This window comes from Oryzias melastigma, linkage group LG5 (assembly GCF_002922805.2).
Source record: "Oryzias melastigma strain HK-1 linkage group LG5, ASM292280v2, whole genome shotgun sequence".
Classification (NCBI taxonomy): Eukaryota; Metazoa; Chordata; class Actinopteri; order Beloniformes; family Adrianichthyidae; genus Oryzias; species Oryzias melastigma.
In genome coordinates this window covers 14,772,680-14,798,465 of record NC_050516.1, presented here as the reverse complement: position 1 = coordinate 14,798,465, position 25,786 = coordinate 14,772,680, and the positions used below count along the sequence as shown (strand labels likewise).

The 25,786-nt window shown below is 39.6% G+C and overlaps 1 protein-coding gene across 1 annotated transcript in view; it reads left to right on the top strand.

The window, feature by feature from the left end:
- The window catches only part of LOC112145536 (receptor-type tyrosine-protein phosphatase gamma), a 215,430-nt gene that overhangs the window by 45,868 nt on the left and 143,776 nt on the right, over nucleotides 1-25,786 (top strand). The window contains exon 2 of the mRNA XM_024270824.2: nucleotides 7,821-7,937. Coding sequence (XP_024126592.1) covers nucleotides 7,821-7,937 — 117 coding nt within the window. The remainder of the gene's footprint in view (nucleotides 1-7,820; nucleotides 7,938-25,786) is intronic.

The window sequence follows — 25,786 nt, the reverse complement described above, 5'->3', positions numbered from 1 at the left end:
GAAAGTTTGCTGAAATGAGCTTTATGAGACATTTCTGTCACAGGCTTTATTTCTGAAGGTCATGCTCCTCTGACTGCATGGAGAGGGAAGGAAACACCTTCTGCAGTGACCCATGTCTCCACACACCTGTGGTCTGTCAGTTGTAGCTTTTAAGGAGAATTTTGGATTCAATCTGCAGATTATCAATGGATTTCATGTTTATTGATCTGTTTTTTTATGCCAAAAATGGTTGTTCAAAAAAAAATCTGCCTTTTCCAAAGTGAATGAACCTGACAAATCTCAGAATATAAATGGTTTAAAAGAAGATATTTTGACTGAGATGAAAAAAGGTGGAAATAACTTCCTAAAATATAAAAGTGCTTACTCTCTGATACACTGCTGTGGACTTTTGTTTTGCTCCTATGTCATCTTCATCTAATCCAGATCTTCTTGCAGATTGATCAGTTTTGATCCAAAGTCATTCAGATTTGACTCTATTAAAGTTTCTCTATTCTATTTTTTTACATTTTAACTCTTTACCTATCCAACTAAGACAAAATAAATAGAATAAACATTTTCTGCTGATTATTGGCTTGGGGGAGTAATTCACAAAATCAGTGTTTTAAAGAAATATGTTCTCTGAATGTGTTCTACCATTTGGTTGAGTTGGCAGTTAGTAAAATTCACACTTTTTGGAACATTTAGTGCAAAGAAAATGTCCCTTCACTTCATAGTTTTCAATCTGACACATTCAGACAAAGAAAGGAAGAAAGCTAAATGAAAAGCAGGCAAAACAATGCTGAAAGCCACGTGTCAGCGCGGCAGATTCGCTGACATTTTGTTTGGCGCAGTGGCGCTGAATGAAATGTCACATTAGAGAATGGTGAGTTATTAAAGACGATGTTTCGGGGCGCGCACGAAAGAGAAGCAGATGTCTTTAATCTCTGGCTTCAGTCTGCAAAGCGACATCTGTTGTGTGGATTGTTTCAGACGCAGTGACCTTCTTAGAAAACCAAAACTGAGATCAACTGGCAGACTTTTGTTGTGCTTAGTGACACCAGCGTGTGTGCGCTGCCTCGCAATAAAGCTCCTCGTTGCATGTGGAGGGAAAGCATCTTCTGATTGGAGACGAAGGAAATGGAAAAAAACAGTATTATTAACCTACTGTCTGCAGCTCCTCAGCTCAGATGAAGTTCCTGAGCATTTTAATTTGAAAGTCATTGGTTGATCTCACTGGTTGGAGCCATGTATGATTGCCAGGTAACCACAAGAGGTCATGTTACTTTATTCACTTCAATATAAAAAAGAATCAAGCTATGATACAAAATTTTGTCATTTGATAGAAAAGACAAACAAATCTTAAAGAAAGGAGCAGAACTCAAGAGAGCAAACGAGTCCTCAGTGTGGTGCAGGTTTAGAAACAACCATAGATCCCACTCTGAATGCATCGACTCTCAGGACTAGAAAAGGAGCAACTACTACAGTGACATGAACAGCCTAGGTCAGGGGTGGGCAACCTTTAATGGTAAAAGAGCCATTTGGGCTTGTTTTCTACTGATCAAAACCTAGAAGGAGTCACATTGACTTACGTTAGCCTTTAAGAAATTTGGATTTTCATTCATAATCGTCTTTCTGTTTTTTATTTTTTATTTTTTAACAATTGTGACGTTTATAACTTTTATTTTTTGGCACGAACAAAAGCAAAAAATACATAAAAATAAACTAGCATCTCTCAAAAGAAAGCTTGTTGCTAAATTACTAGCTCAACTTCAAATTACACCATTTCTCTCTAAAATAATTCAGCCAAAAATGTTAGCATGTTGCTGAAATAAAAGCTAAACTCAAAATTAGCCTAAAACCCCCAGTAGATAACAAATTAGCTAAAAATGTTCGCATATTGCTAAAATATTAGCTAAACTCCAAAATATCATAAAAAACTATTTAGAGGCCAAATCTGCCCCAAAAAGCTAGCTTGTTGCTTAATTACTAGCTGAACTCCATAACAGCCTAAAGTTCCTCAGTAAATTAAATTAGTCAATAATGTTAGCATGTGGCTAAAATAGAAGCTAAAATCTAAATTATCCAAAAATATTTCAGTAGATAACAAATTAGCTGAAAACAGCTTCTATGCTTATTTTTTTAGATATAAAATGTGCTAAAAAGTGGGCGTGGCTTTTTGATTTACAGATGAGCTTTATTTTTCTTTCAGCTCTAGAAAAGTTACTGGGCGTGGCTTGATCAGGGATGGACCAAGGTGTTGTTGATGTTGGTTTATGAATCTTTCAAAATCTCTCCATTAGTTATCCAGGATGTGAATATTCCTCCCGCTCCTTTTTTGGGACAGATTCTTATCGTCTTTTACATTGTACATTTTAGTAAACACACACTAATTTGAGCACACGTCTGTAACTGCAAAATGATGATGCTGAAAATTGTTCTCCATAGACTGACTAAAGACTCCAGTCTTAGCAGATCAACACATTGAAAGTTGCTCTGAGACTCTATCAGATTATTGTGTTTGACTGATCAACTCTGAAAGTTCCAGGCTCTCGTTCTTCATGAGGTCCTGAAGATGCAACTCAGCGTTTCAAATGTGTGAATCACAACTCCTTGTAAATAACATCCAAAGGGAACTGGCTACAACTTTACACAACAGAAGCCAACCAGATAATGGTTGGATACTGGTTCGTCCCGACGCTCTTTCATTAAGTTCATCTTTCTGCTGAGTTCCCGGTAAAAAAAGCAGCCTCTGTGATTTGTCTCTGGATGTTGCTTTTGAGGGAAGATGCTCATTCCCGCTGGGAATGTGTAACCATGGTGATAACATGGAGGTCCTCCCGACAAATTAATGCTTTCTAGATGGTAAAACTCCACAGGGAATGCCGAGGAGAGAGCATTAAAGTGCTCTCCATTAGGAAACTTGATGGAAGATACTTTGATGTTCTTTTGCCTGGCAGGCAGCGTGAAGGCTCATTTATAGCATTATTCTGATGTTCTTTCCTACTTTCTCTGACATCATTTGAGTGTTTCAAGAATGCAAAGACTTAACTTTGACAGAGAAGTGTACAACAATCACACTTTTTTCAAAGATAGATTGACCCATAAACTAATATCAACAGGTGAAAATCACCTGAAACACAAACATCAATGACATTTTCCATGGTTTTGTGACTTGAAAGACATGTTATTTGTCAAGATGCAGTTTTGTGAACCTCATTGATTCTCCTTTAGTCTTCTTCTAACATAACTGTCATGGACTAACAGACAGAAGCTCAGCTTCATCTAATCCTAGTCTGAATTTGCAGAAGTTTCTGCCAACTAATTTGATCATAATTCGAAGGATTGATATTTTAGTTCAATTAGAGCCAACAATTATGGATTTTTAAACTTCATAAGAAAACATAGGGTAAAAATTGACTTACATACTTAAGGATTTTAAGAAAACGTGCAGCCAAATAGTTCCTGCAGTTTAACCATCCTCTAAGAAAATCAGAAACGTGAGTAAAAAGTTAACAAATTCAAAATTTCTCCACAGATGCGTTTATGGTCATAGAGTGAAAGCAAATCTGACTATCGCATGTTCAAATCAGAAATCAAACTTTATTTATAAAAGTGCTTCTCATGCTCGAAGGGCATCACCTTTAAAAACAAAAACCTACAAAAATATTAAAATAAAAACCCAACCCGCCTTATACCACTCCACTTCACTCCTGTCCACTCCACTCCAACCCTAAACCCCTCAGATAACAAACTTATGACCCCACAGACAATTGTTACTTATAAAAATAATTTCCAACAACATTTTGATGCTGTTCTTGCTAATATTTTTTATTCTGCTTGTATTATCAGGCATCCTTATTTTCCATCTGAGAAAGTGTGACATTTTTTTACAGTTGAAAATAGAGAAATACAATTTAAATCATAAAATAAGCTACTAAAAAGTTGTAATTTTATTTTCTATTTTAGCAAAATAAACAAAAGCAAAAGCAAATTATGACAGAATGTTTGTACTTTTAAAAAATCTATTTCTGAAAGAATAAAAACCTTGAACTGAAGCAAAAAAAAAATGTTTTTTTATGTATTGTCGGAGGATGTTTTAAGGTCTAATGTCTTTGGAGGATTATTGTTCTTCCTGCAATCTCCACATTCTTTATTGGGGTATGAATAATTGGTATGTAATAAAAAATGCATGATCATGATGCTTTACAGTAAAGATGATTCAAAGACGGTTTACTGGAAAGTCAATGGTTTTTATCTGAACATTTCTGTAGAGATTGTTGTGGATTTTTATGTTTCTTTGAGGTTGTTAATGTCTCTGTAGTTTAGAGGTAACATGAAAATCCATCCATCCATCCATTTTCTTGACCGCTTCTTCCCTTTCGGGGTCGCGGGGGTGCCGGAGCCTATCCCGGCTACTGAAGGGCGAAGGCGGGGTTCACCCTGGACAGGTCGCCAGTCTGCCGCAGGGCGGTAACATGAACATATACCACAATATCAGTCCGGAGAGAGACGCTGTCCCATATGGATGACATCAAGCATCTAGAAAAGAATCTCAGTAGGATTTAGCTGCTTTATCTGGTGCAGATTTTGCTAACTTAACTGTTTAGCTAACTATCAGTGGTGGAGAATCAGAGAACATAACTTGAAAGTTCAGGGAACAGACATGTCAGAAATGGTAAAGAGAGTAAGACGACTTCTCAGATGATAAATTGAGGAAAACAAACACTCGTGAGGGGAGTAAAACCAATGACACAACGGGAGAAAGTTAAGAAACTCCAAAAAATAAGACTCATTTGGCACTCTCGTGCAGAAACACGAACGTAACTGTTGGAATGAACAGATTCAGTTCAGGTCCTCCTTCCCTCTGAGCACTAAGGCAGTGTGTCTGATATGTTCAGAAACAGTAGCCCTCATTAAAAGTAACATTATATGTCAAAACAAAAAGGTTCTGAACAAACAAACTGACAGACAGCTCAATATGAGCTGCTCATTCTCTGCCCAAATAATGCGCTCAGTGGAGTTCCCTCTGAGTTGTTTGGGTTTTGGACTGACACAAAAAGCCGTTTACTGATGAAGGGGGTGCCAAAAAACACACAAGTGTAACTGAAACACTGCTTGAAGGAACATAAAAGCCAGAGTTGTGGGATAAAATAAAGCAAATAATGATCCTTCCACCTTCTGGCTCTGAGTCATCTCTGATATTCAGAGTTAGCTCTGACTATGTTTGCCTCCACATCTTCTTCCTTTACAACTAATAATAAAGCCAGATATGAGTATATTTAAGGATATATGAGCTTTTAAAAGTTATGGAAAACATCTCTAAAACTGGTTTTCACTCAATTTTTTTGAAAAGAAAAATGTTTCCTCTTTTTATTTTGAAGCACACCTGCAATTTACCCATTTAGTTAATTTTAAAAGACAGCATACGTTCTCCTTAGTAAGTGAGGAAGCAGACAGTCCTTTCTACACTGAAAACTGAATCTTTGGAAAGTAAAAATAGACCCTTTTTTAAAACCTTATTTTCTGTCTTGCAAGAAAAAAAATAATTTTATTAAGAAAGCTTTTTAAGCAAAATAATATTATTAAGGGAAGACATTTCTAGTGACAACATTTTTCTTTTAAAATAGGAATTATTGGTAAGAAAATATTTATTTCCTCATTGAAAGATTTTTTTTTTGCTTATTTAGAGAAAATCTGCAGATGAGGTACGAATTTTTGACTTATTTCTAAGGGGCCTGTTTTTGCCAAGTTTATTGGCTATAAGTTGGTAGAGAGTTTCTAGTAAATGAATTTGCTGTTGCAGATAGGTAACAGTTAAACCCACACATTGATACAACTATAAAACCTTATTTCAAATTAGGATTTTCTGAACTTCAAGATAGATTTTTCTAATGGAATCCTTTAAGATTTGGTTAAAAATGTGAAAATCCCAGCTGTAGATCAACCCTCCCTCTTACAGAATTGCATTATGAGCAGAGTTAGGCCTGTTTAGGAATTGTTACACCAATATAAAGCAGATTACATATTTTTTTGAAGGAAGGCAGGAAGAGTCAGACCATGGTCTGCTTTGTATCATAGGGAAAGGCAGAGGATGCATCTGACAGATCTGCAAGAAGGAAGCTGTTTTGTCTCTTGTAAAACAGCTGATAAACCTAATAAAAAGGAAGTTTAGAGCACACACAGGCATGTTTGAAACCTCTTTATTAGAGTGGGGGGTGAGGAGGGGGAGGTTGGACTGGAAATAGCTGAGCTGCTGATGGATTGACCAACGAGGAAGTCAAAGGCTTCTTGTGTGTAAGTTTACGACAGAGTAGTGCTGGGCGATATGAAAAAAAATTCAATATCACGATATAAATAATTTTAATCACAATAAATAAAATAAAACAATAAAATAAAGTATATTTTCAGTTATTCTCTGAAAAAAATAACAAAAATGTCAGCAGTTCATGTTTTTTTTTTAGACTGCATTCTCAGCCCCTCCTCCTGAGCTTGAAGTCTATGATATCTTCATGCAGCCATGACTCAGTGAAACCTCTGGACTGAATTGTCAGATTTTTCAAGAAGCTGTTAGAGCAGAAATACTGTAGTAGCTGAACTAGAGTGCTGGTACCCATAATCCCCCCTGGCAGGGTTGTCATGAAGGGCTGAGCCATTAATGCATTTGCAAAAAATCCCACCATAAGATACCATAATTCTTTCAGTTGTAGTTTTAGTTTAGTTTGGTTTCATCTCTGCATGTTGCAGAAGGTTGGTTCCAGAAATTCTGATACCTGCTGCTCAAAGCAAAACATTTTTTTTTTCTGCTGTGATTGCTACAGACAATTATTTGAATGTTGTGAGCGCTGGGCAGGAAGAGGTGGGATTGACTGCAGCTGCGTGTGCTCCCTAACAAGAGTGGGATCTAGGAGTTGGAGGAGTCGGTAAAGTTCTGTGGTGGAACTTTCTGATTCAACTTAAAGAAGTAAACAGACGTTTAGAGGTCATGTGTATTCTTTGATCGCTGAGGTTGTTATCCCTGCTCCATCTTTCGCTGTTTTCTGCTTCTGATCATCTCCTCACCAACAGAACAATGCCCCACGAAAGCTCCCAGTGTTTTGACAGAGAAGATGATGCTTCTGTGTTTTATCTATGCATGTTAGATTTGTTTTTCTATGGTGGGTTCTTCCCTCTGACCTATTGAACCTCGTCTTTTTGTTGTTGAAGAACTAAAAACGCAGGAAAAAACGGTTTCAGCTTTAGGACTTCACCTTCAGTGCTCTGTTTGCTCATTACCTGCTCTCACATGGAAATAATCCTGATAGTTTCTGCATCATTTCATGGCAAAAAAAAAAAAAAAAAACAGAAAATCCGGCCTGGTCCTGAGAGGATGACCTTGTGCTTCTGGAGATTTATTCAGAGATCATTCTTTCATGGATTCATAAATCTGTAATGATGGGCGAGCATCTTTCTGTTCGAGTTTTATGGGGGAAAATGCAGAGCTGGATGTGTTTGGTTCCATGGAGTTGAATGTGAGAAGTTTGTTCACGTATGACCTCCCTGTGGGATGCAGATGGGATGCTGTGAGTCAGCATGAAGTGAGACTAGAAAGGAAGATCAGACAGCTCCATGCTGCATCTTCTTAAATCAAACCCAGAGCTGTCATTTTCACTGCAGTGATGCTCCTCATCCTCTCTGTCAGTTTGCATCACTTCGTTCGATCACGGCGACCACGGTGTTTCTGTGGTGACTCGGGTAGAAACACACAGGCCCAGTAGGAGTCTTTGCAGACCTGCAGGGGGGCACAGCTCAGGCCTAAAGCTCTGCTTCTCCACATCCTCACCCTTCTTTCTTCTCCTTCACAGCGGGGACTGAGAGACCAGCGGGGATCCGGGCACCTGTCCAGAGTCCACACAAAGCTGCGACCGGCGGGTCACGACTCAGCAGATCTGCCACTGAGGAACCCTACTGGGCCTACTCAGGTGAGCATCGCCCCCTGACAGCGGCGCTTTCAGTTTCAAGCTTTGGTGGTGGTAGTGGGAGATGTTTTACATGGTAAAAGAAATCCAACTTGATCCCTTTTACTAAACCAAATGACAATTTTCTGGAGAAAAAACAAATGGTAAAAACTCTGAGTATGATTTCTCATGATGGAGGACATGCATAAAAGATTTCTGAGTATTTCTTTATTCAAATAATGATGGATCAGTAGCTGATGAAAAAAATGACGCTTGAAAAAGCTCCGGTTTGTGATGCAGCAGCTGCTTTGGGCGGCCAAAGTCTCCCCTCTCTGCTCCAATTCTGTATTATGCATTTGCAGACAAATAGATCCATCATCCTCTTCCTTTTCTTCATCTGAGCTGCCATCTTGCTCAAAACTGCACAACTGCATAGCTCAAACGTTGCTCACCTTTTTTTTTTTTTTTTGCTACGCTAATGTTAGCTTGGGGGGCTCTGTGAGCTTGCGGGAGAGTGTAAACAAAGGAATGCTGGGATATCAATGTCAAGTTACTTCAGTGCCAGTAGTCCCGCCCCTTTTGATGAAGCCCTGCCACTCTGCAGAAAATGTGTCTCAAAAAACACCACAGGTTTTTTGATTTTGGATAAAAATGGCATTATCATAACTAAAAGATCACTGGAAAACTTTTACAACAGAAAATATATAGTTGGACTTAAAGGAGTTTGTCAATAAAGAAGCAAAAAAAATAAATAAATAAATAAATAAATAAAAAAAAGGTGGTTGCTTGTAAACAATAGTGAATAGGGACTAATAGCCTTAACGTTATTCAAAAAGCGACTGTACGACTTATAACCCAGAGGGCCTTTTATGTGGATTAATTCCGGTTGTGCTTACTGATGCCAAACAAGACGCTCTGTCAAAATGTCCGGCTTTTTTTTAATTTACTAATTCCAAACAAATTTGGCTGTTACGGCTAACGTGTTGCAGTGTCAGATTGTGTGTATGTGTGTGTTTTTTTATGTGCTACTAATAAGGTTAGCATTTAGCGTAGTCACAATAATGTTTGTTTTAGCAGTGTCAATATGTCTTTTATGCAGACAAGGAGGGGAGTTACAGTTTTTTTGAAAACGCTAATGCGGCTAACGTGTAGAGTGTTACTAATAAATTCTAGAATTACTGTGAAGCTGGTTAATTAAGTCTGTTAAACTGACTGATGACTCTTTTGTCTCACTTAATGTGCCTATAGTTCGGAGTGCCTTATATATGACAGAACTTTGAAAATACGCCGTTCACTGACTGTGGACCTCATAATTTGATGGATCCTATAGGGAAGAAAATGTGATATAATTAATGAAAACTGAAAGAAAGCTTTAAATGGCAGATCTGCCTATCAGCAAAATCCAAAATATTGCATCCCTATGTCTCATGGTCATCCTTCAGGGTTCTTCTCTGATGTCTCATGTCGGTGTCTTCAGTCCTCCGTTTGCTCGTCAAAACTGGAAGAAGCTGCAGGTGTTCAGCTTCTCCGAACACAAACTTGTGTGATTTACCAAAATCAGTTCTGTTTCTGCAGTGTGTGCTCCTCGCCCTCCCTCCTCTTCCTCCTGTGTGCTCCTCTGGCCTGGAGGCATCTTCAGGCTCTTTTTTTTTGTTCCAGTGGTGGTTCAGAAAAGAAGAAAGTAACCTTCTGTCCCCCTTTAGAGTCTTCAGCTTTTTATAAGGGCAGCTTTAATCTTTCAGCTCGTGTGCAGCTGCGGCTTCAGGCCACAAATGAACTTTTACTTTATTTATTTCAGCATTCTTGCTCTTTGTGTAATTAGCTGTGTGTCCGTCCTGTGAGAACAAAACAGACCCGGGGTCTGACTGAGCTGCCAGTGTCTTTGGAGGGATCTCAAGTTCCTGAAGTAATCCAGAATTATGGGAGAAAGAGCCATTAAAACTGAAAACAAGTCGATGAATTCAGGAGGTGTCCTGCAGCAGAAGATCCTCTGTGAGAAGAGAGGAGATAATTATGTCGCACTGTTGCTTGTGGCCATAATATTTGAGTTGATGCATCTGATCAGTAGAAATCACAATTATAATTTAAAATGAAGCCCAAGTATGTAAAGATTTCTTCCATTATTTGCCTTTGTGAGGCAGTAGCAACTTAACGAGGTTTGACCTCCATGCTGAAGCATCAGATCAGCACCGACTCACATCGCGTGTCCATCATCACATCACAGTTTATTCAGCTCATTGGAGGTGCAGCTGGATCCTCTATAAGTCCTGATGAAATCCTCCTTTCACTGCCCCCCTCCCTTTTAAGCAGATTTTTCTGACAGTTTGGACAGTTTGAGTCAAGCAGCAGATGTTCAGAGATGCTCCTCAGCTCTGCGGCTGCCTTCGCAGACGGGGTGATGTAACGTTGGACAGGATTCAGGAAACAGACGGTGGATATTTGAGTTTAGCGTTGTGAAGCTCCGACCCAGCTCTCATGTGCAGACATCCTGACAGGTTAACACAAAACTCTTCACACTTTTCCTGACGTCTGCTGGTGTGTGAGTGGGCTCAAACACACAACCGAAGGTGAAGACACTTGATGGGAACTGAAAGAAATACAAAAGCAAAGCTAAGCTAAATGGAATTTGCAGAAAAAACTGAGAGAAGTGAGGTGGTTCAAAGCTCAAAGATTGATTCATCCAATCTGTATGAAGTTATATCAGAGTAAAATTGCCCAGACAAGAGATGGATAAACTTGTTTCAAAAAGGACCGCCTCCAAAAATGATGTTTAAGAGGAGTCCACTTCCTGGCTCTTTTTGTTTTTTAGTAAAAAAAACTGTGTCACAATGTTGTTGTCGTTATCAGAGTAAATGCTATTATTTGCAGCAGCAGCAAAACTATGGCTGGTTTATACTTCATAGTCAATGGGTCACATTGATAACTAGGCCATTGAAAGGGAATCGCAGTAAAATGTGACACAAACTGATGACAACATCCTGCGAAGAAAACATGATGGTGGACCAGACTCGATCCAGAAAATTGTTGTTCTTATGCCACAATATTTTGAAGAAAAGGTTGATAAAATTATTGCATTATCATTCTGACTCTGTCTAAAAAAACAAACAAAAAATTTTCACTGCATATTTACTTTCTAAAGCATCTAAAACCTCATCGATATTTGATTAAGACATGGAGTCGGGGACTAATCAGTTCAAATTGAGCAAAAAAAAGTATAGTTAGTTGGTATGTTTATATATCTTAAGATACAAAAATGCTTGATGTATCACTGATATTGTCTTCTTTGCACCATTGATTAACCTAAAACTTTTTTATATAGATGTTAGCATCTTCAGAAAAACTTTACATATGAAAAAACAAGCTTTATATATATTAAAAAACACATAACCTCAAGTATCCTTTTAAATCAGTTTCAATAAGATACCAAACTCTGGAGACAATTGCGTTATAAAGCTTTAAAAGTATAAACACTACTCAGAAGGTCGTCCCAGTTATCACGGACAGTCACAATTGAAACTGGACAACCTTAGCATGAACTATTGTGGTAGGGATGGTCTATGATTGATGCAATGGACAATCTCTCTGAAAACAACATTTTCAAAATGAATAACCAATCTATGATGATTCTCACACAGACAAACAAGGAAAACTACAAATTAGGTAATACATTTTGTAGTCATGTAAACCCACTTTTCTCTGGTCAATTGTGAAAAAATATATGGGTCAAAATCCTGCAAAAATAACAGAATTAATTTTTTTTAGTCTAACAATTAGACCAATTTTCCTCAGAGAAATTCTTTTTTGCCCTACATGACAATGCTGGCTTACAACCATAGCCTCTGACAGATAAATAAAGCTCATCAGCTAGATTTTCATGCCTTTATTGCACACCTTCCTGCCAACTCAGCTCTGCTTCAGGTGAGACTGTTAGGACAGATAAAGTAGCTGTGGGTGGGGAAAGGACTGTGGGGAGGCCAGCTCTATTTTCCGCCAGTCATTATTGACCAAATGAACTTCTGACATAAAGATTTTAGATGGATTCTAATTAAAACATATATATGTCTATAATATTCTTCCCCAATAAATATCTTGAAAAAAGGTAAAGCAGATTATGTGTTATTGTTGGTTTAACTTTGGTTCACAAATGGACGTGAGGGGTTCTCTACTGTCCTTAAACATCCATCCCACCAGGAAAACAAACCATTAAGCTGCTGATGATTCCGGAAAAAGCTGTAAAAACAAAATGTCTGCTGACTCCAGACAACAAAATGATGCTGAGTTCCATGAAAGAGGAAGATCACAACTGTGTCCTTAAGCAAAGCCAGAGTTTACTTGTCTGATTTCACTTCTTACGTTTGGATCCTTTTCCATTAAAGTTGAAAATCATTTTTTTTTATGTTTCTGCTGCCGCCTAACACTATAAAGAATAAAGCTGTGGGTACACAAATCTTATGATATGGTTTTCCTCTTTTTGTCATGAGTAACTCTTTACATCAGGATCCAGTTTTAGAAAGAAAACATTTTCCTGCAAATGGATGAGACAGCTCATGTCTGTGATGTGGTGCTGGATCCCTGCAGCTCTGCAGCTCTGCTCAGATGTTAACAGTCTCAGAGCCAGAGATGAAGAAACAAGTCATCATCAGTCAAACAAGCGCTGTGATGTGTGCCAGCATGGCGTTCTCCATGACACAGCCTCAGCGCCTAGTGATGAAGTCTCACTTCTCTCCTGATTAGCACAGTTTGAATGATGACAGCTGTCAACAGCTCTCATCTCCACAAACATGAAAACATCCTGTTTTAGAAAAACCTCTCTGCAGAGAACCATGCTCTTCGACACTTTGGGACTTCATTTGTGGAAATATTCCCTTACACAGACATTTTCTCAAAAATGTGACACCTCAAATGAAATAAACCCCTGACCTACAGCAAAATCTTTATCAATCATAAAATAATCACGTTTGTTGGTAACGGTTTTAACTTAAGTCCCATTTATTGCAACGCTTTGAGAAATTAGTTTCTTAAATGCCCTTGAGGACCGGTTGTTGGTTTAACCCACCAGTCTCATCCTTGATGATGAATGTCAAGGCAATTGGTTTCTTTTTTAGAGTCTTTGGGAGACTCTATCACTCAGTCACTTTGGTTCAATCTATTTTCAAACAAGGAGTTTAGCACAAAGCAGTAAAAAAAAAAAAGCACCAAATGAGACTTTTCTGAGATTTAAATTTGGATTTGGTCATCAGGCTTTTCTGACCTTCTGATGATGTCATGCTGCTGTTAGTCTTACCAGGGTTCACAATGTATCAAGCCCAACTCTGGTGCAAGTGGAGTCTTTACGTAACTTGAAAAGTGGGAGTGGGTCTCTCGGCTTCAAGTCCGGTCCGGCTTCTCTGGCACTTCACATTCATTTTGAAATTGAACGAGTGTAAAATGCATCCGGTAAATTTGTAAAAATGAAACCTATTTTCTGCTACTTGGTATCAATGAGTTATATGTTTTATTGCTCGCTGTGTTTTCACCATGGTGTAAACATTGTGTCATTTCCGCTGAGTCACAAAGTGTGTGGTAGAGCGTCTATCGGTTATTTTTATTTCAAAATCCCAGCGGAATGAGGTTTTGTTTACTAGTACTTTCTATCTAAATGCCAGGTTATTGCATGAACCTCTGTGAATTTCGGAGTCTTGCAAAGTCGGCAGCAGAGCCTGTGGCTGGAGCAGGACTGCAGCCATCCATGGTCAATGTGAGTCATCCGCTGTTGCCAGACCGTTTTGGTGGTTGCACTGGAGCTGGACTGGATGTAGTGGGAGCCCAGGGTGAGAGCTTTGTTGATTCAGCTCAGGAGTTCATATTGAACCTGTGTGCACACACATACAGGGCCAAGTCCACACAACACTGTTTTGTCATCTATTACACCATTACATAACAGAACGCACCGATAGCCCCAAATCAAATTTAGAATTTCACCTGTTTAGTTTGGTTGGGTTGACTGTGACTCCTGCACCTCAAATCCCTTTTCTGACAACAATAAATACTCATTTTGTAATTTATTCAGCTTGTTTGTTTGTTGGCCCACAGACCAGCCATAGAGCCACTCATAAATGTGCTTTCACACCTCTGAACCTGTCATACCAAGTTGGTTTATTATTTTGATTCTTCCAGACTAGTCATGCAATCTGTCTATAAATAGAGTGTTGTTTATACCCTCTACCATTGGCCAGGTAGCCAAAGCTCTTTGTTTTGTAGGTGAAAGCATTTCTTCACTCTGACCCAGCATGACTGAGAGTTGGAGGGAGGCTTTCAGGTTATGAGAAACAAAAGAGTTGGTTCTGTGGTAAGCTCATTTTTATGCATGCACTGGAGCCAGTTTTTTTTGGGAAGGCCTATGAATCTGCTCCTATAAAAACTACCAAAGACCTCCTGAGGACCACTGACACACAAACATCACAAACTCTGTCTCCTAATCTTGGTTACAGTCTTTGTTTAGTTCTTACCTCAGGAATTTTAATTCTCTTCAAATATTTTTTGCTGTTGAGGCTCACCGTCCTCCACATTAATGCCTCCAAAAAATGCAGCTGGCTCAAAGCTGTGCTGCTCAGTATTTATCCAGAACCTTCTTAAAAGACAGATTTCCCGTCCTCAAGCAGCTTCCATTTTAAAACTGATTTGGAGATCCGTCTCCTCACCGTTAAAGCTCTTTAAAGTTTGACACCTCAATTTTTCTCCCTTCTCCTTCTGTCCTCTCACCCTCTCCACTCTGAGATCATCTTCAGCTTCTCGGCTCCCCCCTCCATCTGCTCGTCTCCCCAGTTTGGGGTTGTGAGAGTTTAGCTGATCTGCTCTGAAACTGACTCCACTTTACACTCAAATCTAATGTGGGAGAGAAAAACTAAAAAGGACGAAACCCATTAAAAAAACACACATATATGTTATCTTTATTGAATCTCCAAAAAGTTTAAAATCTACTTTTAAGCGCATTTCTAAAGTTAATTTAATTTGTTTTTGTAATATTTTTATTGTCAAGATAAAGTCATAAATCAGAAAGATTGTGTTGAACATCTACTTCTTTTTGTCTTTTCACATGCACACATTTAGTAGCTTCTGAAAAGTAGGTCAAGCTGCGCTGAATGTAGCAGTCAATGGAATGGACCGACACGACCACAGCGGCCAAACTAAACTGACTTTGACGTCAAACGCCCTCTGGTGCAGTTACCTGGTGAGAGGGTGTCCTCAGAGTGAGATCTGAGAAACAAGACAAAAGGCTTCAATGATAGTTTCTTTTTTGTACAAGGCCATCTGCCTTAAGGAAACATGCTACTTTGTGAAAGTTTTGATTTTCTGCTGTCTGGAGAAAATCCCAAAGCTGCGGGGAGATCATTTCAAACAGGAACATCCCATAATGCACTCTTTAGAGGGTGGTGTTCATTACATCCCTGCAGGCATCTCAGGACGACTTGTGCAGAACAGGGGCTGATGGCTTTGCAGCTCCGCTAAAGTGTTTTCACTCGTGTTGTTTTTCAATAATGACACACATTATAAATTCATGATGGGGGACAGCGAGGTGGAGGAAAATGACTTTTTTTTTTCAGCATGCAGACGGGCCAGAGGAAGCAGAATATACAGGGAAAAAATGTGAACGGAAAATTATGACAAACGAAAGATGAGTAAAAAGAACTGCATATAAAAATGAAAAACGAGAAAGACTTTTATGCAGTGATAAAAGATAAACTGTATGAAATGTTTGTCTTTGGAAAACAGTCACAGTGAAGAGTTCTCCAGCAAAAGTTGAGATTCAGATGATTTATATCCACTTTGCTGCAGGATTTTCATTGATTTTTGCCAGTTTATAGATTTCTTTTTCATAATAAATGCTTAAAGGATTTACATTAAAAATTCCATAAAATTACAGAATAAAAGCTTTCTTGACAGCCCCTCTTTAAATTGAGAAAAATGAACTTTATCCTCATTAATTATCCGAATTGAATCAGAAACCATAGTTTTCTGGAGCACTCATTGTTCGGCTCATGCCGGAATGCCAGCCTCATATGATGTCTAATGAAAGATGGAGCTTTAATAAATTATCTCTTCCTGTGACAGCTTCATTAAAGAAGCGTGGGCACTCCTCGTGGAGGACAACGGCTCCCCGGAAACCCTTCGCACCTCGATTATGGATATTAGTAATGAAACTGGAACAACATTAGCCTGGTCATACATGATGGAACAGCGGGGACGGAAAAGTCATGAATGGTGACAAAGAAAAAAAGATAAACATGCTCGTTTATCCTCCATCTTCCTCAACAAGATAAAATCTGAAGCTGCAACTTCAGCTTTAAATGAACTCATCTTAAAGGACATTGAACTATTGATCATAATCTGATCGTTCAATATAATCTGAACAAAAGAAAACTGAAAGCAGAACCAATTTGTAATCAGTTAAACAAAGACAACATAGCAAAAGTTTACATGTGATTATTTTATCCACTAAATGAGCTCACTTGAAAGATGATGCTGATGCAGGCCCTCTCTAGAGAGGAGTATGGTCTCCATGGTTACCATGGAGCCCCATGTCCTCTATTTAAAGGTTTGAGGCCATTTGGATATTGTGGTTGTGAGATTTTTGAGATTCAAGAGGAATTTTGGTGTAAATTTGGTTTCACTCTTGCCTGAAGAAAGTTTGGGATCTTCAATATTTTTTCCCCTCAAAGAAGCTTCAAATGTTCTCCTATGGTTAAAAGATCTAGTCAGTTCCGCAGTAGAACTCTCATACACCGCAGAAATGACTCAGAGTACACTATTTAATGGTTAAAAGATGCGTTTTCTTTGTTCTGTTGGAAATAAAAATGACTGATTGTGTGATTAGAAGGATCAAAATGTAATTTTAATTAATAATTTTCCTGAATTCTGGTTATATATTACCGATTTCAGTTGTATGTCACAAAAAAGAGACCGGAGTAGCTGGTGAAAAGGGTTCAGGATAGTGTCCACAGCTCCCTGATAAAATGCAGACATCAGTAGAGCAGTGCTGCTTCAGGATTGGAGTCCTTGCTTCTCCTTTTTTTTTTTTTTTAATAATCTTCACAGTAAAAGTGGGGATGCACAAGGAGGGGGCGGAGCCACAGTGATGTGAATGTTTAGCAGCTCTGAACTCCTGCAAGCACCCGCAGGCTTCACAGACACTTGTGCCATCTGTGTGCCCTGATCCCGTCCACATACACACTCACGCGCAGCTCTTTCCCCCTTCCCAGCAACGTGGCGATCTTTGCTGTTAACGCGGTGAAAATTTATCGAGCCCTGCTAGGAGAAGGGGGATGGGGGGTGCTGAGGAGAGATCTGGTATGTCGAGTGTTTCATGGAAGAGAAACAAGAGTACTCTGACTGTCTTAACCTCTCGCTTTATGCAGAAATGTCCCATCTTGCACTCCCCCACACCTGAGCTTCATTAACATCCATTTACATTAATCAGAGAAAATGTAGTTTATTGAAAGGTAAGGCTGCCAGAGATGTCCTCCATTTCCTTTCTATCATCTTTTTGCCAAGGATTCATTTGTGCACCCTTTAATAAGTGGCCTCCTTCTGAGCGACCTGCAGCCCCAACAGCTTCACCCACGGAAATGAGACTTGGTGGACTTTTGTACAGTTTACTGAGCAGCAGTGTCTCTGTACTGTGGCTGAATATGCCTTTGTCCTCTTTGAGTAATTCCAATTGATGCTGTGACCCATGACTACAGAGAGTGACAGGGACACAGACTGTTGGAAATGAAGGAGATGGGAGAATCTGGAGGAGATAAAGCATGTGGGACATTTTGAGCTCTGGCACAGAAAATAGACACATTTGGGCCAAAACTGGGCCACTTTCAGGCGCACGTGGCTATGGTACACCGTTAGAATTTGATAGGTTTGAAAGACCACCAGCAGAGAAGGTTAAACATTTAAACCTTTTCATAAAAACTGTCACATACATTTCTGTTTGACTGCTTGGGAGATGATAACTGCACTGCTCAGCTTTGAGTCACAAACGAGAAGTTCAGGGAGTCCAGACCATTTATGAATTTAAATAAAATGTGATGTAAAAGAGATTTAAAGCCAATGTTGAATTTGAAAAGAAATAAACACGTAAAAATGATAAAATATGTTCACATGTGAAATTTGAAGTCAAATAAAACTAATTTCAAAAGCGATGCAAGTCTTTAAACCACCAAAACTCATTTGATTATATTTGATTGCTTCATATGATAAAAGAAGGATTTACATAAAAGACGGTTTTGTCAGATCCTCCAATCCTCCAGCTGGATAGAGGGGCTTGTGTTTTTGGTGTTTTTAATTCTCTCTCCCAACTCATCATATATAGGTGTATGGTTAGGGCCCATTCTACAACACGTTTTGACGTTTTGGGTGTTCCAGACATCATTTTTTAACGTGCTGGCTGTTCTCATTAAATCAGGGGTCTCTAACCTCTGGGCCAGGAACTGGTACTGGTCAGAGGGCTGCTTGGTACCGGACCACAGACAGAAAAATGCTTACACTAATCAGGGGTCCCCAACCCTTGAGGCATGAACTGGTACCCCAACCGGGGTTTACGGTACCCCAACCGGTACCGGTCCCGCCTCCTGAGGGTTGGAGCCCTGTGATTTAATGGGAACAGCCAGCATGTCAAGAAACGAGTTGGGGACATCCTAAAGAAGTGATGTGGAAGGGGCCCAAACCATATCTCCATTTATGACCTGTTGGGAGTGAGAATGTGCAGTTTTAACATGTTCTTGTGACATTTCTCTCATCATGGAGGACATAAAGAAAAATAAGCATAAAACTGCATTTATGAGTATTTCTTCAACAGAATTGTTGTGAATCAAGAGCAGATGACAAAAATGCAGTTTAATAAGCTTGTAGCTGTGATGTAAAAGCTACAATTGGTGGGCCACAAGCTCCCATCTCCGCTCTGCTGATGCATCCACTTGTAGATGACTAGATCCATGTACGTCTTTGTTTTCCTTGTCTGAGATTGCATCTGACTCAAAACTGGAAGGCTGGATAAATTCAATAGTGCTCAGTGCTTTTGTTGCACTGGTAATGTTAGGTTGGGGTTGCGAGGTGTTATAAATTAGCGAGAGAGAGTCAAACAGAGACAAATAGGTGATGGGGATTAGGGCTGGACTTACTCCTCGCCAACAGTCCTACTCAGAAGCAAACTTCTACTGAAATACTGCCACTCTGCAGAAACTGTCTTAGAAAATGACTCAGTTTTTTTTTTATTTTTCCAAGAAACAGTACAATCATAATTAAAAGACAACTTGAAACGCTTTTACAATAAACCAAAAAATGATCACAGGGACGTAAAAGTGCACATCATCTGCAAAAAGCTAAGATGGGATTTTCTAGGCTCTTAAACACAAAGACTTCCTCTATTTGATTGTGCCAAGAAATTCTGTCCATAAGTGTTCTGAACAGAATCCACAACAAAGTTAAACTCTGACAGAGTCCCCGTCTGACCAGAAGCAAGTCTGACTCCGTGCTGCTTATGACATCCAAACCCTGGCTCTGTTAACAAGGGGATCAAATGGCCCCGTAACAGCATGGCATGTATCCTATAATCGCTCCATTTTCAAACATATTAAATCAGATTAAGTCATATATAATCAGATTAAAACTGTCTGCTGCTTCTGAAAAGTGCTTCAGAAGATGCATCTGAAGTAACAAGATGTGTGATTATGACAGCGGGTCATTTTGTGGCAGAAATATTAGAAATTAAACAATTTTTAGCAAACTCTTTATAAAGCAAGCAGCAAGGCATTTTATAATTCGTGTAGTTTAAATGTTTGTTTTTTCATAGGTGCACTGACAAGCTCACATCTCCCAGTTACACACTGTGTAAAGAGTGTCACTTTCCTGTCATGCACACGGACGTGCATGGATGTTTGTAATGTCGTCTTGTGGAGTTGCATGTGAATGAGGATGAATGCTGATAATCCGCTGTGTTTTCTGCCTGATCAGTCTGTGAGCCCATTGATCCCTCAGTGCTTCTACTGCACTCAAAGCAAGGGCGTCAGACTTGAGCCCCCCATTATTCATTCATCCACTCCATCTGACACAACAGGCAAGTGACTGCAGGAATGATCTCCTTTTGCAGTTGCTACTTATTTTTTTATCAGTTTTTTGAATGACTGGAAGAGAAAGAAAGCATGTCTTGGGAGAGGCAAACATACCAGAACAATTTATCTAATTAACTTAAATTATAAAAAAGTTATAAACACAAATGTTCTAACTAATAGATTAAAAAATCCCATTTATTGTTATTTAGCTTTTCTGACTGAGTCAAAAAAGCCTTTACTTTACAAAGTGTCAAACATTCAGTCTGATTGAATTAATTAAAAGCCTTATTTTCATTAGGAGAGTCGATTTGGGAACAGACACAAGAATGGTTTTTAATGGAGCAAACAGGAAGTTGTCCCAAGAAACATTTATAAATGACCAAACGTCTGAGCTGGAACCTGAGGCATGCTGGGACAGGCCAGCCTGTGCCAGCGAACAGCACACAGTGATGGGTTATACCTCTGAGACCTGCAGTGAAACTCACTGCTCCACCATAAAGAAGATCAAGTGCAAGAAAATTCTGGGGTGTTGCATATAAATTGCATTCCCACAGTCCAACCTTGACATAAAAGTTGCAGCAAATTGTCTCTGTCTGGCCTCTAGGGAGCAACACACATTTATTTTAAAATAAAGTAATTTCTGACTAAATACTAAAAACCCGACTCACTCTGAGCCATGACAGATTGTGCTTTTGAGGTTCAGACTTAGTTTCTTAGAACATTAAATGGGATTTATTTGAGTTTAGTTCTAAATCGATCAAGATGTTTTGAACAACACTGAAGACTGTCTGAAACTTTTCTGATGGACTTTTCTAAGGACTTTCTCCTGCACTGTGAAGAAAACAAACCGATCAGAGGTCAAATCAATTCTGAATTCGTCTCTTCGTTATCTCTGTTTGGAAGTGACAGCGGCTGAACTCTCCTTTGAGCCTTGTCTCAGTCAGACAGTCATTTGAGCCATCTCTGTTCATTAGGAGGAAAAGTGCGACCAGCTGCCAGCTCGTTGCTCCGTTAGGATTTGAAATGCAAAAGCATCCTCTGGAAACCTCCTCTTCAGGTTCTGTATCTCAGAACAGACGTCTGGGGATTTTAATTGAGGACTTTCTCTCCTTTGTCCCTCCTTTTCTGCTGCTTGAAAAAAAAAGCTGGGATGTAAAGCAGAGTTTAGCTTTGGATTCTTGTCCTTTTGTTCACTGGGGGCTAAAAATAAGCTACTTGCTGCCAATTTGTCTCTGGACAGCTAGGATGTGACATATGCTGAATGCATGCATTCTTTTGTTGCAGCTAGTCTGCAGGCGCTGTCACATCTGGTCATCTGGATCTGACTACCCATGAATCCAATGTTCGGGTGGTTAGGCTGTGCTGTGGTCCGCTGGCAGAGTTGGTCCAGAACATGGTTCAGTGGACTTTAGCAACATTCTTGAGTGCTTGTTTAGCATATGGTGTTCACATTACCCAATTCTAGCACATCTACCTGCAGTTGAAAGAGATGGAAAATGTTAAAGCGGTTGGTTTGGTTGGCACTTTCGTGAGTTAAAAGGGACACCATCCATACACCACTACCAAATCTGAGTCTCTGATTGGTCAAAATTCAACTGGTTTAACTTTTAACACACATTCATTGGACCCAAGTTCTCTATGTAGAGCCCAAAGACTGTCTCAAGACTGCCTTTCATAGTAAACTATATCCATATATATGGTCATGTATTACCTTTGGCGTACAAAAGAACAAATTATTTATGAAATGTGAGATATTTTCATTTGTTTTATTTCCTACCTATGAGTAAGACGCCTCGATCTTTGAGGCTCCGCCTTTTGCTGCATATGGGTGTCGTTTTTATGATGTCCTCCTAGAGCCAGCCTCAGCAGCATGTCTGTGTTTCACCCACGAAAACAAACAACATCTGAACTTTTACAAAGATGGATGTGCTTTTGTTTAAAAAGCTTTTAGCGAACTTTTACTTGTGTCCACTTTTGTTTTACTTATATATCTGAGTATGTTTTATTGGGTTTTACCTGCTTTAGGCACCCCGGGCCGTTTTGTGTTGTTTCTCTGATTTTACCTTGTTTTAACATTGTGAAGCACTTTGTGAGTCACTCTCTAAGAAAAGTGCTATTTAAATAAAGATTTACTTACTTACTTACAAACCATATATCTCCCTTTAGTAGCCCCGGCCATTGCTACACTGGTTCACAACACAAACACATGAACAACATTTAGGAGACACTTTCATTCAAAATAGATGAGTAAAGATCTGCATTGAGACACAGATACAACTATAGGTGAGATGCAGCTTTAGGCTATTTGAATAGTTGAAAACAATGCTAAATGTCAGTCAGATGTTCGGTTTTATCGCTAAAATCAGCTTTTCATTCTGTGTTTCTCTTCTTCCTCACATTTTTCATCCCTTCTTCAATCTTGGAACTTAAGTCAGGTGTTTACTTAACTTCCCCTGTCAGTTTATCATCTTTGTTTCAAGCGGGTGTGGGGGGTTATTGGTGGCAATAGCTACTGTACATGAAATGGATTATAGTCTATTTGGAGCACAAACTGCTTTTGCTTTGGGACTCCTCTTCATCACGATGCAGTGGTGGTATCCAGCCCCCACATACGGGGACGCCCCCTCGAGACCGTGTTTGTGTTGTACTTTTGTGGCGCCGTGGGACTCGTGGGCCCAGAAAAGTGTTGGGAACCAGAATCCTTCTTTTCTCCCACTAAAATCCTCTTCTGTGAACTGAGAGCTGGATTTACTCTAACTTTAATAAGGACTTGAAAGCACCCCCACCCCCACAGTCTCTTCTTATTCCAATTTTTTCCTGCCGACATCATTCTCTATGTGTGTGTGTGTGTGTGAACAAGAGTGTGTGCTTGTTCCTGGCTCTTTGACTAACAGCCAGCCAGGCTACGCCTCAGGCCTCCTGTCCCCCCCACACCGCCTGAGTGTCCCCTGTGCAGGAGCGTGTGCAGGATTGTGTCAGATGGTGTAGGACGCAGCATCTCATTTATCTGCAGGTGACGGTGTTTGTAATTTTCACTGCTGGAGAAGAGCGATGCTCCTGCTTATTAATTATGCCTGAAATATTAGAAGAACTCCATCAAGACATGAATTATTTATTTTTTTGGCCCGATCATCTGAGCTGAAGGTTTCTGAGGCTCCTCGTACATCATCTGCCGAGGTGGAGACGTGGCTGCGTTTAGACAGACTGAGGAATCACATGTGTGTGTTCGCCGATGGTCGCTTTAAAATGGGTCTTAATTCCACAGGGGGTGTTTTTTAATTTGCAACTTATCATTCCGGTAATACCTCTAAAACACTGTCACCCAGAGGTACTTTAGCATCCATTAAATCACTTCCAGTGCACATTATAAGATTTCAAGGTCTTAAAGGAAAGGTCAACCGGCTCTGACTTTTATCTTTCCATTAGTCCGATGATCACATTAAAATAAAGTCAAATGAAAAACTGTGCATCCTTCTGTCTGTTTCAAACCTTTGACATGTAAGGACAAAAGGAACAATCAAAACCTTCCTTCTTTTCTTTGTTCTCCTTCGGTTGTAGATCTGCTGCTGCGCTCAGATCATGGTTCCAATGCGGAAATTAAATGGAGATGTAATATCTGGACCTTAAGTTATAAAATCAAAACACCTGCATGAAAAGCAGAAAAGAGAGAAGAGGAAAAGATCAGACACTTAATAGCTAAAAGCAAACACTTAAAGAGACTCAAAAGGGATTACCTCGAGCTAAACCCAATATGATCAGAGGCTTAAACCTGCTGTGAACGTGACTGCTGGAACAGAAAGTGTAAAGACATCACCTGAACACAAAACATTCATTATCAAAAGAACAAAACTACATATTCTGAATACCAACAGGACAATGACACGATAGATTCACAGTTGAGTCGAGTTGGATAATCCTTTGTCAGCCCTCCACTATAAACTTTGCAGATGTGATATATGTTCTCCATATTAACTGTTATTCACCCTAAATATAGTGATTACATAATTGGAGGTGAACGTGCTTAGGTCTGTAAAGATAAAAGTGTACTGCTGTGTTTATGCAGAGCGTGACACATGTTCAAGATTTCACTAAACACAGGTTCTTGAACTCACTTTCAGCTGTGTGTGTTCACACCGGACTGTCCCAACTAGTGCATGTACGTGCAGTTGGAAGAGGCTTGGGTTAAGATGTCAAATCGGTGCAAATCTATTTCTATCACAGCTCAATTCCGATATATGAAAGACTTGGTGTCATAATTCCAGCCAGGCACAAACTGCTGTAATTGATTTCTCCTTCATGATCAATTTTCAAACTTTTGGCACTTCCATGAATTAAAAGAGACAAAACTTCAAAACATAATTAAAACACTACTAGGAACCTATTTTAATTGCCATAAGGGAACTTTAACCAGGCAGTTTCCCTCCAATCAGCAACTGTTCCCTCAACAATCCCTAAATGGGGATTAGAACCCTCCCTACTCTCTGTGTACACCAAGGCATTGTAGTATGAAGATCTGTGTTCTACCATAAGGTCCACCACTTTTTGGGTACAGTGTCAACACTTGGGTTATTTTGAAAGACTTTTGCATGGTTTTCTGATTTTGCATTGATGCTTCGGAACAGAGCATCTCCTAAGGTGTATTGATTCTGTCAGGAGTCATCACGGTTTATGGAGGATTTCAGCTTTCCGATGCAGACTGCACAATCAGAGAGAGCCTGTCTGTGCTTGCAGCCCGAGCAGCTGCAGCTGAGGATATCACTTATCCTCCTCCTGACATGACAGCCGTGATGACTGGTAACTGCCCTATCACTTTCATTGTTGTGTTTGCAGGGATTGTGTTGGGGTGCATGTGCCTGTGTGTGGCAGGGCGACCCGAATCAGGCTGAGGTCAACGAGAGTTTGAAGCTATCCTTCCCGCTTCATTTCTTTTCCTTCTTCAGTCCACAAACTAATCCATCTGCTCTGTGCTTCAATGTTATCAAGGAACCATCCAGGCTAACCAATACCCTGCTTTTTCACAAACACACACACAAAGACACGCACACACACACACAATCGCCTTTTAATTCCCTGTGATTTATTACTGTGGCAGGAACCAATTTTAGCACCCAGAATTGGGCCTTAAATCACCCGATCACTGCATTTCATTCTTCTATCCATCCATTCCAAACAGCTTATTTCTCCTCAGGTGTGTTTTTCTTTTGAGACTTTTCAATCACTTTTGTTTTCATGAAGATTTCCAGATGCCGGGAACCTGTTGGAACAATAAATAGCTGCAGTCAATGGCATTTCAGTTGTTTTTCTCATTTTCTGCCTTTAATTTTTCTCTCTGGCTTATTTATGTTGTTTTGTTTCTCTCCACCTCTGTGATTATTCCTTCTAAACCAGAACAAACAAAGTCTGGAAGATCATTTTAGCGCTGCATCTTTTACATTTCCACTGAGGTTGGAGGATCATGGCAGATTAGGTCATTGAATTCAGCTCAAGTGTGAAAAACTGTTTCTCCATGTGTTGTGACTGCAGTGCTGCTCATGTGAGGCCAAGGCTGCTGCCTTCAGTGCTGAAGCACAAGCGTTAGACTGGTCTTTTTCAAAGCGGAGCGTGCACAAAAAGTGGAAAGCTCCCTTTAACCTTCACAGCTCTGTTTAGAGCAGCCACTGTAAAGAAGCACAGCACTCTGACATCACAAACCCTCTGCAGAAATCCAGCATCCACAGATGTCTGCTTAACTCTTACAACAGACTTTTTCTTTTTCTGCTGAAACTAAATGAATTATTCTTAATATGAAAAATA